Source organism: Sardina pilchardus, chromosome 5, assembly GCF_963854185.1.
Source record: "Sardina pilchardus chromosome 5, fSarPil1.1, whole genome shotgun sequence".
In the NCBI taxonomy this organism is placed as follows: domain Eukaryota; kingdom Metazoa; phylum Chordata; class Actinopteri; order Clupeiformes; family Clupeidae; genus Sardina; species Sardina pilchardus.
Window position 1 is genome coordinate 27835422 of NC_084998.1, and position 17954 is coordinate 27853375.

The window sequence follows — 17954 nt, forward strand, 5'->3', positions numbered from 1 at the left end:
AACTATTTATCTGCTGTACAGTAATCAGTTTCACCAGTGGCTAATAATTTTACGTAGGTTCATTGTTTTTGGTTCTTAAAAAGATGAGTTTACAAAAGGTTGTATTTGTCACATTTTTTTATTTTTATTATTAAATTGAACAGAGTGTGATGTGCATGTGTGCTGTCTCTGTAATCGGACCTCAGAGGTCCACAGTGGGACCTGTTGACCCAAAACTGTACCTAAGCCAGCCAGAACCGGGCTGGCTCTGATTGGAGATCTGTGTGGGCATTGGCGTAAATGGGAATGAGAACCCAGACCAGGGGGGTATTCCAAGTACATGGTTTAGTGACAAACCTGGGTAAGTTAACTCAGAGTAAGTAGTAAACCTCCCAATAGAAGAGTTGCAAGGCTTTATTCCCCTAACGATGATGCCATTGGTTTGTTGTAGGAGGTTTAACTCTTACTCGTTAAGTTACGAGTTAACTTACCCAGGTTTGTCACTAAACCACGTACTTGGAATACCTCCATGACTCGAGTAAAGTGACTTCAAGAGCGTAGCCAACGATAACAAAAAACAAAACAAACATGCTCCAGTTTGAATCAATGGCTACGTGGCCCATGCGAGGCAGGCTATTCGAAGCGTAGAGACCGCACAGAACGCACAAATACAATCATGGATGTGCTTTTCATCAAAGGTAAACAAAAAACTTGAACAGAGAGAATACAGCAATCATAACAACATACCGATAAACAAAACAACCTCTTTGTTTTTGGGTTCGGACCTTGAAGAGCGGTTAAGCTTATTTTACATGTGAAACAGCATAATGGCTAAATTGGATTAAACTGACGCCTTTTTTTTTAAACATATATAAACCCAGAATGGCTTAAACATTAAGGTATAGTCGATTGTGACTATTTGTGCCTTTACCCCGTAAGGTTGATAATCTTGTGATAATAATAATAATAACAATAATAGTACAAAATGATATACAGTATAGACTTAAATATCGTCATTATATGGCCTTACTGTGTGCCTATGTACATAACGGCTGTTGCAGCGATGACGCATCAGTAGGCTGGTGAAGTGTCCGACGCCGCGGTCAACTACAAGTTCAGCCGGACGTTCCTGGGGTCCATCAGAACCGGCGCTGACGACTGGAACATGGTCCAGCTGTTCTCGGGCCGGTTCAGGTTTGGGTCCATCTGGTCGCGGAGGCGCTCGGACTCGGCAGGTTCGGGTGCCCGCGGGTCCGTCGTGCGGGGCCGGTTCTGGGCTTTGTTGAGATGGTCGGGCAGTTTGCGGGCAGAAGCGGAGGCCGCGGCAGAGGCGGTGGAGCTGGTGCCAGGGGGCATGGGTTTGGGCGGCTGGAGGCCTTTGGCGTGGTCGGGCATGTTGAGCTGCCCGCGCTTGGCCAGCTCTCGCTGTTTCCTGCCCCCGTCGCGGTCTCCGGCCAGATTTAGCCAGCGGATTATCAGCTTCTCAATCTCAGAGTCTGTGGTCTTTGTGTAGTGGGGATTTTTCCGAACACCGCCTACGAATAGCAAAACAAAGCAAAGCTAATGAATCAAAGAACAAATTATCAGCATTATCTTTCTCATTTCCAGCACATAGTTTTATTTGTACATTACATTGCCACTATATTGACCCAATACTTTTGGCAATGTGGTGTATATCCAGCCAGCTCATTCTATCCTCAGTGAACTAGGTTTTCAATTTGAATTGAACTGTTTGTTGAAATGTGCTGTTGTTCTACAGCATTTTGATGATGATGAACGTTGACTGTGAGAGGTATTCATGAATTTTAAAGGAGGTAGTGACTGATTGCATTTTGTTAAGAAAGCAATGCAAAGTGACACACAGTTTAGCTCACACAGTCTACCGGTATGGTTATGGTATGTTTTGAGTGTGTTTTGAGCAAGTGGGCAAGGACACATGTAGCCTGGGTGTTCCCATGCTGCCTTGCGCGCAATTTCATTCACGCTGCTAAGGCCCTAATTTTTGCCTGAGATAGGGGACCAATCACAGAACAGGGGGGAAAGCAAGACGATGGTGAGCTATGCACAAACGCATTTGATAGGCATCCGTGGCGCCCAATAAACGGATCTGGGCATTTTTTCAAATACGAGAAAATGAACATTTGTTGCCAGACCACGTCTCATATGAGAAGTGGTAGGCGCTAGCCAGGTTAGGACACATGAGGAAACTAATATTGACATCTAACTGTAATAAAACAATGTCAACATCTCACTGTAATAAAATAAAGTCAACATTTCACTGTAATAAAGACAAGTGCAGGATGCAATGTTATGGTCTCTCGTCTACTCTACTCACGTATGATGACAGATTTGAGCAACAGGGAGCTGAAGGCTCGCTTGTCGTTCACTCCTTTCCAGTTGAGCTGTTTGCCCAGGTTGTTATGAATCAGTGTGGACATGATCTTCCACACTGTGGTCTTCAAGTCCTTGCCGCCAATGGCTCCAAGATATGCAATCTACGGAAAGACAAACGCAGTGTGTAAGAGCAATGTTATTGTCCTCACACACACGCACACGCACACGCACACACACACACACACGTACACACACACACACACACACACACACACACACACACACACACACACACACACACACACACACACACACACACACACACACACACACACTGTATTATAGTGTAGAGTTAACCCATGTTAAAGGTATTTATCACCATTTTGGTCTTGGCCAGAGTGTGTATGTGTTTAGCTCACCTCACCATTTTGACTTTAACAAGTGTGTGTGTGTGTGCGCGCGTCTGTGAGTGTGTGTGTGTGTGTGCGTGCGTTCGCTCTGCTCACCATCTTGGTCTTGGCCGGCGTGTTGGCCGCGTTCTCCAGCCAGACCTCCTGCTTCTCCAGCTCGCGCAGGTCCATGAGCGGGTAGGAGATGTCCTGCGGCATCTCGGCCGGGTCCTTGGAGGCGTCGCCGCCGGCGCTGCGGGTGTTGACGCGGCCCTGCAGGATGTTGATGATGGTGTTGAGGGCCACGGCGTGCTGCATCTGCTGCTGCCGCAGGGACTCCATGATGTTCAGCAGGTGGAATTCTGCTGCTGTGGTCAACCAGCGCTTAGCGGTCAGGTCCTCATCGACACAACACAACTGTTACACCCACCTCAGTCTGCCCACCCTGCAACGCATACGTTTCTCTTTTGCTCTTACCGCGTCGTGTCCCTATTCTTAGCCTGGTTCCCTGTTATTTGATGGGACATGTCGGTGTGCGAGACGTGTCCTAATCCGATGGCATTAAGAGGGCCTGGTCATGGCCTGACGTGCGGGGGAGAGAGTAGCCTGTTTTGGGTTCTATTTGACAAGTTTGATTGTTTTGTAAATTCACATTATGAAATAAACCCTTACTGTAGATGCTTCTTCGTGGCCCTTCAGCGTTTTTCTTACTATTTGAGCCAGTAGTAACAAAATGGGGGCTAGTTTAAATAGATGTCGAACATGGAGGTTTGGTAAATCTAGTGATAGAAAATTAATTACAGTTTTTTTCAATCGCTAACAAGCGTTTGTCCATTCATTTGACACATTTTCAAGACTCTAAACACAGACTCTCACCTACAAAACACAATTGGCCAAATGGATAACTTTCCTCTCAAAAGCACATTCCATGTTGTTGCACCACATTTTGTTACACTAACTCGTCATTTCTCTGCACACACTAACTTTACCAAAACACTGGAAACCTGACTCAAAATGAAGTTATTTTGTCAAAGAATGAAGCTTGTTTTCACTTCACAAGATACATGCAGTCAATCAGAGTACACTAGGTTTCAAAATACTGGCTACTGTTGACATTACACAAACTGCATAGACTTTTATGTTTCAGTTTTACAGGTATTTGCATGCAAAACATGCAATCCAGCATTTTTACACTAAATTTCTTGGTTGGGAACTGTATGTCCAAATGTAATGTTCACATTCAAATGCATTCCAGTAAAAAGCAAATCTTTTTTTTTTTTTTTACTGTTCACTAGGCCTACAGGAGGTGCAGTATAAATACTGTTTACAGTAGACTATGATAGAACAGAAAAAGTTTTACAGCATTGCAGTGAACAAAATATCCATGAAACACAAGAGCATTCTGAAAAAAAAACAACAGCAAAAAGCCCAGCTAAAAAGGGGGTGAACAAAAAAAAGCACAATATTACTGTGTCTAATCTCTGCACCTGCTCCTCTCAGTGCTCCTGCACCTATCACTGCATCTCTCACTGGGCCTGCTCTTCTCTGGGCCCCTTACTCTTACTCTTCCTCGTCCAGACATTACAGTATTTGTCTGTTTCTGTTTCTGCTTCCAAAAACATCACCTCCTCTTTTTATTGTGTAAGTGTCAATGTAATAGAGAGAAATAACCCCTGCCACTGAGTCTAAGATAGACTGGAATCAGCTGTGGTTGGCCCAATTTACCCAACATAAATCATCTGTGTGTCAATTATTCGATTGTTTGTTTATTATCAGCTGAGATAGATCGCTTTTGAATTGATAACATTGCAGAAGCAGAGGTTTTTATGCTGTATCTGAGGTTTGGATTATTGTTTTAACTATTGTGGGATGTTGTGTGTTAACATTCGAAAATAATACAAAAACGATCCATTATTTTGTTGGGAGGTATAGTTTGTCAGTTAAGAAAATGTAAGCATTGTGAACATGTATTCACTGACAGCATACTGTGTGAAAACAACATGAAATGTGTGAATGGTATGGCCACAAAAGACAGATGTAGTGCTAACTGTGTTTAGAGTTTTGAAAATGTGTCAACTGAATGGACAAACGCTTGTTAGCGATTGAAAAAAACTGTAATAAGCCATAACTGTTTGTTTAGGCTCATACTGTTATTTTTTAACAGGTCCGTGGCTAGAGCATTAGTCTCGGTGCACCACATTTTGCCATTTTCTTCTTCGTCAAGGTCTTTTGGTTAGAAGTATTGATCTCAGTACTTTTGAGGCTCCGTTACTAGGGTTGGGACTTTAGATGAATTTTCATGTTCGACTAATCATACCGTTATTGAACAATTAATCGATTATTTGCTAAATCATGACGTCACATGGCATTCAGAGCCGTGTAAACATTTGCCCCCACCCATCACTCTACATGTCCAACACGCACACAATTGATATTAACGATGATATATGTATAAAAAAAAACCTTTATCAAGAAATAAGTTGTTTACAACAAGTTGTAAACTTTATTTTACAGGGCATTATGCCATCCGACGTAGGTCCTATATGAACATGTAGGCTAGCGATTGCAACGCTCACTGGTCATCTCCGGTGCTGGTTTAGTTTATGGTCGGATGAACATTTTGTTACCTTGCCGGTCGGCCCGTTATCTTATCACTTTTAACTTCACTTGCCGGCAGCTTGTCGTTCAAACATGGGTTATCCTAGTGGTATATTGGTGATGAAACAATTAAGAGGCTTGAAGAATACCAGTTTAATAGGCTTCTTTTCGTTTAACATGGAGATGCTTCACAAAACATGTTCTCCCGCATTCATTAACATAACACACACTTCTCTAACTCTCGCACTTCACGTTGTTCTAACCACAACACTTCCTGCTTACGTTTTACTAGGTACCCCGTTCCCATGAGCCCCTAAATAAAGCAGAGGTCCAGCACTTCTCCTCGCTCGCTTCATCTCTGCTTGTTTTTGTCATGCGCGCAAAATACCGGAAAATGTTGCTGTTCTCATATTGCGTGAGACTAAAACAATTATTCATTAGGCATTTATTTTATTCGAATAAATTCTTAACAAACATTATTCGATATTCGATTATTCATTAACAACCCTATCCGTTACACAAGGTTGTGCTATACTCTCTGAGTTGGTATGGGGGGAGGTTGAGTTGGGAGCCTGCTCTGCTCTCCCTGTTGATGGGTTGTCTGGAAATAATCTGGCTGATGGACGTGTTTGGCAGAGTAACTGTCCTCATCTGAGGAATGAGACTAATGACGGTTCAAAAGAGTTCCCTAATGTGTTTGCTGCTTGTGCTTTGACCTGCGCCGCCAGACATGTTGTGGTGAAGGCCCTGCAGGCTGAGACAATTGCAGGAAAAATACTAGGTTTGCCTCAGGTTTTCCATTGACTCTCTCTCATGACGATCTAGTTAAGGGACAGCATGCAGATCATTTGCTATGTTCATTGTTTGAACGAGCTGTTCCTTCTGAGTGTTTTGAGAGTATGGCTCATGGTTGTTCTGTTCAAGATGGTTTGCTAATGAGAAAATGGACACCCTTCACTGACATTATAGTGTGTGTTTGTGTGTGTGTGTGTGTGTGTGTGTGTGTGTGTGTGTGGGGGGGGGGGGGGGGGGGTGCGTTTGAGCTATCGACGTGGTTCAAACACTAAATAATCAGGCCCGATCCGGTGTAGGTTGCTTGTTAATGTCGGATGGCTGCCGGTTGTCGTTTTTCCGGTATTCCCGTTTTTAGACCCTTGTAGTTCCGCCATGCTCCACCAGAGGCGTTTCCCCATTGAAATGAATGGGGGACTGTTCAGGCGTTTACATCACTGCCCCCTGGTGAGCAAGCCCACTCTTGCAGCTCCTCCGCAGAGATGCACATTTCTAGTTTGTCCTTCTTGTTTCTCTGGTGACACCGCAGATAATGGTGTCTTGGGTGCACGCTTGCACAATTCTGAGACTTGTGCAATTCTTGGCTGAGGTCAAGCGTGTTGCGTTAATCCATTTAATTCATGAGTTTCCTATTCTCTTTTCAGACACTCTGAATCAGACATATTTGCTGGAACATGGTGTAGGGGTTGGAGATGTTTCCCCAATCAGCACACTGACGCAGAAGTACAGTGCCTTCTCGACAATGGTCTGGCTGAAGGTTCAGCATCAACACTTGGGGTGGGCACTTGGATTCTATTAGAGCCCTGTTCCAGCCCCCTTGCCAAGGAAAAGTGTGCCTCATGAATCGGTCAGGCTCTAGTTGTAGTACAGGTTTGTGGGAGGGGCGTACAATTTATATTTCCTTTAGGATTAGCATGTTTTGAGGCTTTATTTGTGGTTGTGATGTTTTTATATAGAACAGCCTCCAAGGCTCGTGTTTAATGGTTAAGGCAATGCAAATTTTCATTCATATCTGTGTTTGTGTCTTGTCCCTATTCCAGGCAAGGTTCATTATGTTAATTGTAGGACGTGCTGACACGCAAGATGTGTCCTAACCAGATGACATAAATAGGACCTGGTCATGGCGTGACGTGCGGGGGAGAGTGGCTTGTTTTGTGGTCTATTTGATTCTTTAAGTTTGATACTTGTTTTGTAAATTCATGCTATGAAATAAACCCGAGACGTTTATTCGTCACACTCTCTCCTGCGTTTTTGTTACTATGTGAGCCAATAGTTACAAACACTCCTAACTAACTAATCCTACTAGCACCTCACTACCTAGTCCCAAAAGGTTTTCACTTAATAGTCCTAAAAGGACCTCACTAACTAGTCCCAGAAGTGCCTTGCTAACTTGTTCTGAGAAAAGCTCACTAACAGGTTTTGTGTCCATTTGAAAAAAATCTGACGATTATTTATGACCTTACCATTGCATGGAATTTGGTCCCCACGTCCATTCCGGAAAGTCATGGATGTTGAAGAAACTTCAGTCTCTGTAAAAACAAAGGGGGTGTTATTATTAGGGCATTAGATGGGTCCTGTGTAAACGTGTGTGTGTGTGTGTGTGTGTGTGTGTGTGTGTGTATCCTTACCTCTGCAGGCGGTAGGAGCTGCACACTCGCTGCTTCTTAGCTCTGAGCCTCCAGTAGGAGGCTGGTCAGGAGTAGTCTCTGGGGAGAGGAATAGAACATGCTGACACCACTGAAGGATGATCTGAGATTTAAGACTTATTTAAAATGTAATTTTATTATTTTATTGTTTTTATTTTTGCACACTTCTATGCAACAGTCATCAAACATTCTAGCATATCACAATAATTTGTTAGTTGATTAGTTGGTTAGACAGAAAACTTTCTTATTGCTTGTGATGAAATTGACTCAAACTAGCATTGTCTTTATGCGAGTGCCACAGACAACGGTAAAAGAAGCATTGCATAAATACAAACGATGACCACAGCCTGGACAGAACAAAGACAGGTCCATGGATAACTATACTAAATGCATTTGGGCAACAGTGGTGTTTATTCAGAGGTGATACAAGATTAGTACCGGACAGAGCAACGTTTTGATTCTATGTGCATTTGTGGTACCGTAACTGGTGTTCTGTAACTGGTATTGTAGTGTCCTCTCCTTTGGGTTAAACTTTACTGAATCGTGTGATTATTAAAGTAAAACATTAATGTGCAGACATAGAGCGATTTATTGTGTTAACAACAGCCTCAAACTGGTCTCTATGGGTTTTCTAAGGGATTTAAAGCCTACAATATGCTAATGAGAAATACAATGGCATCATCCACATATATTGTCTGGACGTTAAGCAGGTGCGTCATATTACTAATGCCGGGGGAGTGTGTGTATGCCACTGGGCTGTGCTCAGGTAAATCAGGCAGCTAGGTAAGTTAGGGCAGAGTTATCATACAGGAAGTGTTCTTTTCACATGATGAGGATGGAATGGAGGTCGAAGTGGGTGACAGTCAGGAACCATGTAGTCAATAGAATACTCCTACTACTACTACAGCACATCACCACGTCTACCTACTGTAAGGGCACGGCCAGGGGTGGTGTGGTGTGGGTGGGTGGGTGGAGGTTGCTCCTACGGCTGGCAATATACTCAGTTTTAACTACGACTATGTGTGCGCACAACACTGTTACACCTGCAGCACTAGTTAGATGCTAGTGAGAGCACCTACACAAACTATACCAACAGGGGGCAGGCCAGAGTTCAACAGCCCTGGACAGAGTGACAGGTCTCAATCCTCAGTCAGGTGTTGACACTGCACATTCTACATTCTATATAGTATACTGCCCCCTCTCTCTGTGGTCTATTATGGTATTGCACCTGGCATACACATTGACATTAATTAATAAATTAATCATTATTAATTTGTCTTTCAGTTCAGTGTAGACACTTCAAACCAAGTTAACTCTAATGGTTGAAAAAAGTTAATTTATGGGGATCATCTTGCGCACACATACACATAGTTAAAAGTGAACTATATCAACACTCTAAACTGTTTACATACCTCAACGGTGGCAAAGACATTCCTCTCTTCTTCAGCCAGAAGGGGGGGCGGGTGAATATGAGGGGGAGCAGAGGGGAGGGGGCGACACGTGTTCTCTAAATTTTAGGAAACCTTCAGGAAACCTTCTCTTCTATCAATTTCACTACAAATATCTCAAATGTGGTTGTGGCTGTGAGGCGAGTTTAGCGGTGAGGTGATGGTTTTACCTCTACAGGTGGTGGAGGCTCCCCAGTCTCGGTTTCTGGACTCAGTAGGCCCAGTGGAGGTGTTATCAGAACTCAGCTCTGGGGAAGGAGGGACGGAGGGAGGGAGGGACGCACAACACACACCAGCGATCACCAAACAGGGACAAAATAAGGAACAACTTGTGCACTTACAGTAGTACATAATGTACAACTAGTACACAGCACCCATTTCATAGTTATTTATTTACCTCCGCCGAGGAGGTTATGTTATGTCATCAGAGTTTGTTTGTCTGTCTGTCTTAGCAAGATAACTCAAAAAGTTATGGATGGATTTTTTGATAAAAAATTTCAGTAAAGGTCTGTAATGACCCAAGGAAGAAACTATTACATTTTGGGAGTGATCCGGATCACCGTCTGGATCCAGGAAGCGCATGGCGGAGGTCTGCGCTCTCTGAGTGCTTTTCTAGTTAATACTGATACTTCCCTCTGCTCAACCAAAAAGCGCAAATTTTACCTATCAGATAATACAAGATAACATATCCTGTAAACATTTTAGAATATTTGTTCAAAGGTATTTTCTGACAAGGTAAATATTGAGTATCCCTAGACACTTTGGGCTTTTGATGAAGTTTTTCAGCAGCGCAGTTTTGGTGTTACCTCTGCTAGATGTTTCCAAGGACCAACCCGTTGCCACAGGACCTTGCTGATGCATGATCTCTGGAAAAACAACAGCAGAACAGTACGAAGTACATTTAAGCACAGTTCCCATTGGACACCCAGATAACATGGATGTTCATCACAATCATTCAGTTCAAACTGGCGGTTAATTCTGAGTGTGTTGTCACAGGCACTGGAACTCATGTGTATGGACATTCTGATGCAAGTTGTAAATGATGTATAGAAGGCCGGCGCCCACTGGACCTGGTGTTCAGCAGTGTGGGCTTGACGAACAGTTGCCTAACCCTGTGCGGCTGCCACGCGGCACACGTCTCTAGTGGGCTTTGCTCGGTTAAAAACAATGGAGTTCTATTTTTTATTCTTGTCGCGTCGCACCGCGTATGTGTCCGGTGGGCGCCGGCCTTAAGTGTTGATGAAGGTGACTTTAAGTGCTTTTAAGAGTGTTTCGCGATAAGAGAATGTTCTAGCATGTCTATCCACCTCTGAAGGACGTCAGTGACTCCCATGCACTGGTCCCTGTGGCTACGCTCTGCTGCTCATGTTGTATCATTCCTGTCAAAGTGGTAAATAGTATGGTTTAGCATAGCATAGCAGGGCACAGCAGAGTAGAGCAGAGCATACAGTAGTGTCCTGTGCATGAGCCGCATTGTATAAACCGCAGGACAATGTTTTAAACAAAGCTCAAGACATGTATTAACCGCACCTGCAGTGCCCAATAGCCATAAATAAATGTATTCCCATGTATAGCTGTCCGCATGTATTAACCTCAGAGCTGAACAAATTTTGCAAAATCAATGTACAAGTCTCGGTTAATAATCGAGATGTAATCAAAATCCATTTTGGCCCCATTAAAATCATGTATGTATTACATAGTAGAGTAGTATATATTCATGTTGCCCACAGTTTGCTACAGCAGCTGTCTTTCCCTCCCCCTTCCTCCATACTCTCGCATTCTGAGAAAAAGGAAAATGTACTGCCAATATTTGATCAGTTGCCCAATTTTCTGCTACAAATTAACAAGAAAATGACAAACACAACAGATATTTGGGTCATGTAAAGTCTCAAGGGTCTCTCCTGTACTGGGTTTGACTAGCCCGGGGTGAACCCAGACAAACCTGTTAGGAAATCTTAAATTTGCTCTGACGGTCTGTCTGAAAAAGATCCCATTGAACCTGTCTGGGTTCACCCAGGCTAGGGTTTGACTTAAGCTGATCCAGTGGCGCCCTCTAGTGTGTAAAAGCTGTATTGCTTTTTACCTCTGAAGGATGTTTGTGAATCCCAGTCCCTATTCTCCAGTATGGACCGTGCAGCTGTTATTGGAGCCAGTTCCATGAGCATATCTGGTGAAATATGACACTCATATTAATAAAATAAATGCACTCTCATACACAGTTTTCTAATAGACACTTTTCTTGTTCACAGACCAAAGTAGTGTAACATGCTAATAAAGTCATGACTAAACTCTTAAATTATGTTGAAGAATGTTTAAACACACGCTTTGCAATGCTACTATTAGTAACACAGAAGCGTCCCTCAGTTTAGAGTAAGTCACAACAGCTTTGGCAGCAGATTTGGTGAACACCATTGGCCGGAGTTCTCTATGAACAGATGACGTTTAAAGATGCTGTGTGCTTTTACCATGGTATGAGGCTATTATGTCGTCAAATAAGGTCAGAGGGAGACTATGCCCTCTGAGGTGGAGTTCAGGGCCTTTCACTTAAATATGCTGTTGTCTCTCGTAACTATACTTGTGTCTTCAATCCCACTAATGCTATGGCTTTCCTGAACAGTCTATTCAGTGCCGGGGGAAACCACCAGCTGTCTGCCACCAGCTCAGTGATTCAGGAGAAGTCTCAACCACCCAGAGAGATCTGAATACAATGTGGATGGAAAATATTACAGCATTAACCACACTTGAAGTTTCTAGGCCAACCCAAATGACTCCACAGAGTGAAGGACTCAAACGAGGATTGAAGTTTTGTATTAAAGTGCAACAATATGCAGATGTTATGGGTGGTATATTTGTTATGTTAGTTTGTGATGCAATTGTAAACCAGTTTTGTCTCCAGTCTGTGAATCTATTACACATATCTCTGACAGTACAACACAATTGAAATGAACTCAGGTTAAAGGGAACTGAAATTAAAGTATCCATTTAATTCCTCCATGTTTCTGGCTCTGTGAGACTACTGCAGCAATGACTGATGGAGCTGGTTGAGATTCATGTGATTTGGCTTTTAAAATGATGCATCTAAATGGCGTGGATAGGTGTGCCACCTCTGAAGGAAGAGGGCTCCCAGCTGCAGCAGGCGGCCTCTGGCGTCTGGGACGGCCTTGCAGTCTTTTCATGCATGGCGTCTATGAGGAAGTACATTAGTACTAAGGGTTAGTCCAGCATGCTTGGCCAACACGACAAGTTATTTAATAAAAAATAAAATACCTTCACAGAATTTCTACACAGATTTGCGCAACAGACTTCTGAGGCTGTGCATCAATTTGCAGTCCAGTCCTTGCTGCTAAAAGCATTGAAATAATCAAATGCAGTTGTCAGGGTGTGTATTTGACAGTATTGGGTGCACTGAAAATACTGATGCACTGTTGGACATGGGCTGTGTCCTGACAGTGAATTTAGCCATGTGCTGGTGGATAGATACAGTTAAATGTTTGCGAATGCTAGTAAATGGAGTATGGTCCGGTCAGGATGACCATTACAAAGAAATGTCTCTGTGTTCTCAATGTGAAACTGAATACTTAGTCAAGTAGCAGTGATTAGCACACCTGTAGATGTCACAAAAGTTTAAGATGTACTGTCTATGTGTGTTGTACATCTAAGTCCTCCCTGCTGATGGTAGTTCAATGTACTGCCTAATTAATTGCCTTAAGTCAGCTAAAATTTACTGAAATATACTTGAGCTACTGGTACTCAATTCAAATATTTGTTTGGCCTTAAATGGATTTAGTAAATACATGAAAAATTAAATTATTAAGTAATTTGTTTCCTCATACATTTTCAGTTAGTCTGACTGGGTTTACAGTGTAGACGGCATGTATGTAAACATGGTGCATTTTGTCATTAGGGTGTTAGATGTTAGTTTATATACTTATAAGCAAGCAAATCAGCAAGCTCCCATAATCCCAATCATTATCCAGGTGGGAAGTGTGCATTAAATACGAAACTAAACAAATGTGCATCAGAAACAACTCTGTTTCAGTGAAATGCTTACACGCATGAGACAACTACAATATCTATGTAACGTTTAGTCAAAACATGTATCTAAAAGGAACAGGAAATACTAATCCTAATAGAGTCTACAGGTCATTAGATTGTGCTGTGGATTCAGCTCTCACCTCGTGTGGATGTTTCCTGGCCCTTCCGTACAGAGCTGGTCCTTCCTGCTGTCATGGGCGTCTGTTCAGGCATCATTGCTGTAAACAACAGACACTCAAAATGTAATAACGGCATACTGTGATGCCTTTAAATACCTCATCAGCTTTTATAACATGATTGTATTAAGTGATTTTATTCTCATCCATACTGTACAAGACTGGCATTAGTGTGTCGGACAATTAATTAATTGTTACAATTGGCAACCAAAACCTCATGCCCAGTTGCCAAGGTGGCAAAGCTGGCAACCACTTTTAAAAGTCAACGTTTAGCCTTGGTGTGGGAAGTCGTACCGAAGAAGTGTGGTGACGGGCTAACGTAGGAAGTAGGGAAGGCTGCGGTAGAGGCCATCTTCTTGAGCTTTTTACTGCGCTCCTCCTCGGAGTCCTCCAGCTCCAGAAGCCTAGGAGACATAACACGTAGCATGTCAGCCAAAGCCATTACATACCGACTGTTAGGATAGGATAGGGTCACATGGTAGGAAAGGATAGCCTTAGTATTCGACTGTAGTGTTAGGATAGGTTACTGTATGGTCACATATGGTAGAAAGGGATAGCACTGACTTGTCAAATGGGGCTTCAGTGATGTCACTACCTGTGGCTAATTGATTGATGAAAACATGTCCTCTCCCTGGAGCTCATAATTAGCCAGGCCTTTGGGAGTGGACTAGCGGCCTACAGTACCTTCCACTCAAGTGTGTTTTAGATTTTGCTATCCTCACAACAAACTGAACTTAACCATGATGCTGATAATGGAACTCTTGAAACGGGCTGTAAGGTTCTATCTGACCTTTTACTGACATATTCTTACTCTGTGACACCTTAAGAAGGTGAGGTGAGGTGTTTCTTCAAAACGTAAATAGATCCTTATAATTACTATTCTAAGGGGACGATTAGCTTAGTTTAGAGGCCTCTGCTGAACACAGACACATACTGCATATATCAGTCAAAACCTTTAGTGTGTCAACCAAACACTGCATCAGCTATAGCTAACTCAGCCAATGATATGCTGATGTAAACATAACCTTAATAAACTCTACAGTAGCAGTCAGAGTTGGCCAAAAGTCAAAAGACTAGATACAATATTATGCTACGGCTACTACTACTGTTACTACTAGTATCACATCATGATCTAACAGGCTGATTTACTTGTCACTTGGTCTTCTTTTTTTGCTTGTGCCATCATCTTCTCCTTCTCTTTGGAGGTCTGAGTTGCTGCAGGTCATGGCCCTCTTCAATTTCATTCTAGCTTCTTGGTATGAACCTGAAAACAACAGGAAGATTTAAATTCCTGTCAAGATCATCAGTGATGGCTCTATGGTAATGTAATGACATTATAGGGTGCCTTTGGAGTGGGGTTACCTGCTTTGGACAATTCCCGCACAGCAAAGCAAGACCAGTCGGACTTAGGCTTCTCCCTTCGTTGAATGGCATTGTTTATCTTTAGGTCGTTTTTGTAGTTTGGCCACCATGTTATTCCGTTGTCATACCAGTCATCAGGAATTATGTTTAAGCAGCTGGTGTCTGTGAACTCAACTAATCTGTACATTTCCGACTGATGGCAACTGCAATAGAGACCAGAAAATGTTAGCAGTCGGTAGGCTATACTTGAAAATCTACAAACCAGAAATCATGGTCAGGATGAAATATGACATCCATCAAGAGAACACAGCAAATAAACAGGAAAACACTGCAGAAATTATGGGTGTGTCCTGCAGATGGAAAACTTGGGCAAAAAAAATGCATTCAAAACACACTTGATTTAGATAGATATCAGTTGATGTTGAAATACTGACACTGCATGCACCGGGGGGGAAATATGTGAAATGTAAAAGCTAATGTCAGTCAGTGCATGTTTTGAAACCAACTGAATCTCTTTTCCCCAAAAAAACTATGTAAGACAATTGCATAGCCTACACCATTTCTACAACAGGCTCATTTGTGTCAACCAAGGTCTATGTAAGTTTTGATCAGATGATGCGAAAATTGACACCAGGTCTTAGAATAACCTCGTCTGTGACAGATACATCACAAACACAGTATATAACACAGTATGACTGATCTGTATTGTTTAGTAAAGCATGTGAGATCTAGTTGTGGTCGAGTTTTTGCCAAAGATGCACCATCCTACTAAGACACCTACGTGAATAACAGCGTACACGGCGTTGCATGTCACGGTAATACAGGTGTTAAAACAACAGGTCGACTGCTTGGGCCAAACACGCTGTCATGATCGTATTCAATCTTCTTGTCAATCGAGGCATCGTTGTCATCTAATAGGGGAGAGTGTCTGCGGACAGGTTGTGCGGTTGGTTTGCTACTGACCAGACTAACTTACATCTGACTACTTTGTGATATGCATTTAACGTTATGCTTAAAAGGTAATTAATTGGGGGTGTTTCCCGACAGATAGCAGCTACATTATTGTATGTCTAACCCATGACAGCTCATACTTGTGTTAAGTCCAAGTTAATTAGCTTATTAATTAGCTGGGCAGATCTATAACCGTAATCTCACTGAATTTTAGAAAAACCTTCAATGGCTAAATACTGTAAAGGTATGTCAGTGTAGGCTACTCACCTCAGAATGCACTGCAGATTGATGAAAACTGTTACCGATAACAGCTAGCTACCAGGCTAGCTAGTAGGGCTGCTTTTGGTGCTACCCTAACTTACCTTTCCAATTATCTGACGTTATCTGGATTTCTAGCTAATGCTAACTAAGTTACCCACCTACTTCTAACCTTCCACTGACAATGTAGCCACTAGCGTAACCATTTCAACAGGCCATTTACATAACGTTACGATTTTACCTCAATATATGGCGTCATTTCAAATTACAGCGAACATAGTACATAAATGACTATTTCAGAATCCAGCTTGAGAATAAAGCTAGCTTGCTAAGTAGCTCGCCAGCTAGTTGAGCAAGCGGGCTAGCTTGCAATGCAAACCTACAACTAAACCAACACAGAATTACATCTAGCGAGTGTCAGTCAAAGACGAAATAGTGAGATGCCTGCACCTATGCTAAAAATAAGGATGCACAAAACCATGAAGTCCCCAGCTAACGTTACCGTCATCAAGGTACCAGGGCTGAAGATACTGAAAACTATGGGAAACGAGCTAGCTAGCTAGCCAGGTTGTCTTATTAGCTACCTTTACAACAAAGGGTATACTCTGGTATGCGTTGATGCTATTCCAGAGTAATGACAGACTGCAAAGGATTGGCGAAAAATTATTACAACCCTCTCTGTTAGGCATACAGCTGGTTAATGAGCATTCTCTTACTATCCATACATAGTGTATTTGCCCTTATTGTATACATAATGTATGTAATTCTTATCTCCAATTATGTCAGTTAATGAGTTAGTTATGTGCAGAAATTCCAAACTTTGTACCTGATGTGGCAGGCAATTTCAAGAATTTGAATTACACCTCAACAACTGATGAAGTTCATAGCCCTTTTAAAATGGTCAATAACTTCCAAGAGTGTTGCATTGTTTTTGCTCACATTACCTTTCTGCTCAGATTACCTCTAATAATGACAGACTGCAAAGGATTGGCGAAAAATTATTAGGCTACAACCCTCTCTGTTAAGCATACAGCTGGTTAATGAGCATTCTCTTACTATCCATACAAGTGTATTTGCCCTTATTGTATACATAATGTATGTAATTCTTATCTCCAATTATGTCAGTTAATGAGTTAGTTATGTGCAGAAATTCCAAACTTTGTATGACATGATGTGGCAGGCAATTTCAAGAATTTGAATTACACCTCAACAACTGATGAAGTTCATAGCCCTTTTAAAATGGTCAATAACTTCCAAGATTGTTGCATTGTTTTTGCTCACATTACCTTTCTGCTCAGATTACCTCTAATAATAACACACACACACACACACACACACACACAATGTTATAATGCCTCACCTGCACAACTGGTTGTAGGCTAGTCTTAACACATGCATTGCATTGCATGCATTAGGCCTACATTGTTTATATTCGTGAGTTTCATCAGGCCCCGTGTTTAATCAAGCACTGAATACAGACTGCATGGTGCTTACTATTTTGGATCATCTGCTACACTGAAGATTACACACACTGGATCACATCACTCACTCCCTTGACCACTAGGCTACTATGGGAAGTCAGTAGCACCCCAAAGCTTATATGTCTCTGTGTCTCAGAGCAGCTACTTCATTGGTTTGTGAGACAACCTGAGACCACAGCCCACATGTTTTGCCCAGAATACCTTTTTCACAGCAGTCAATTTGACATGAGATAGGCCTACTAGGGCAACCATAGGCGACAATAATGTTAATGAAGAAAGTGTAGCAGAATCAGAACCTTAATTAATGTCATAGTAACACTTGGGCCTGAATGTATTTAACATCAAACACGAGCTGTGTGAAAGGTCCATTCAGATTTGGACAGGCCTAGGTGCCTACAATATCAAGTTTGTATATTCACAGGCTATGGACATTGCCTGCAATATCATTCATGCAAAGAGTGAGTTATTTCCCTCAGCAAAACCCTTTCATGGAGTTGTAGTAGAC

General features: G+C 42.3%; 1 protein-coding gene across 4 annotated transcripts; it reads right to left on the reverse strand.

Annotated features, from left to right (window-relative positions):
- Positions 1-54: 54 nt before the first annotated feature.
- Positions 55-16557, reverse strand: LOC134080643 (uncharacterized). 4 transcript variants are annotated; one of them, XM_062537188.1, is made up of 15 exons: positions 15978-16557; positions 14760-14962; positions 14547-14661; positions 13692-13801; positions 13362-13439; positions 12291-12371; positions 11270-11353; positions 10494-10565; positions 9993-10052; positions 9357-9434; positions 7721-7798; positions 7556-7621; positions 2820-3067; positions 2315-2474; positions 55-1514 (listed from the first exon to the last, which is right to left on the reverse strand). In XM_062537188.1, the coding sequence occupies exons 2-15, from the start codon at positions 14944-14946 to the stop codon at positions 1087-1089; spliced, it is 1845 nt and encodes a 614-aa protein (XP_062393172.1). In that variant the 5' UTR covers positions 14947-14962; positions 15978-16557; the 3' UTR covers positions 55-1086. The 4 variants fall into 4 exon arrangements, with proteins under 4 accessions (XP_062393172.1, XP_062393170.1, XP_062393174.1 ...); XM_062537186.1 differs by having other exon boundaries at positions 56-1514; positions 2820-3070; XM_062537190.1 differs by lacking the exon at positions 12291-12371 and having other exon boundaries at positions 57-1514; positions 2820-3070.
- Positions 16558-17954: the final 1397 nt, after the last annotated feature.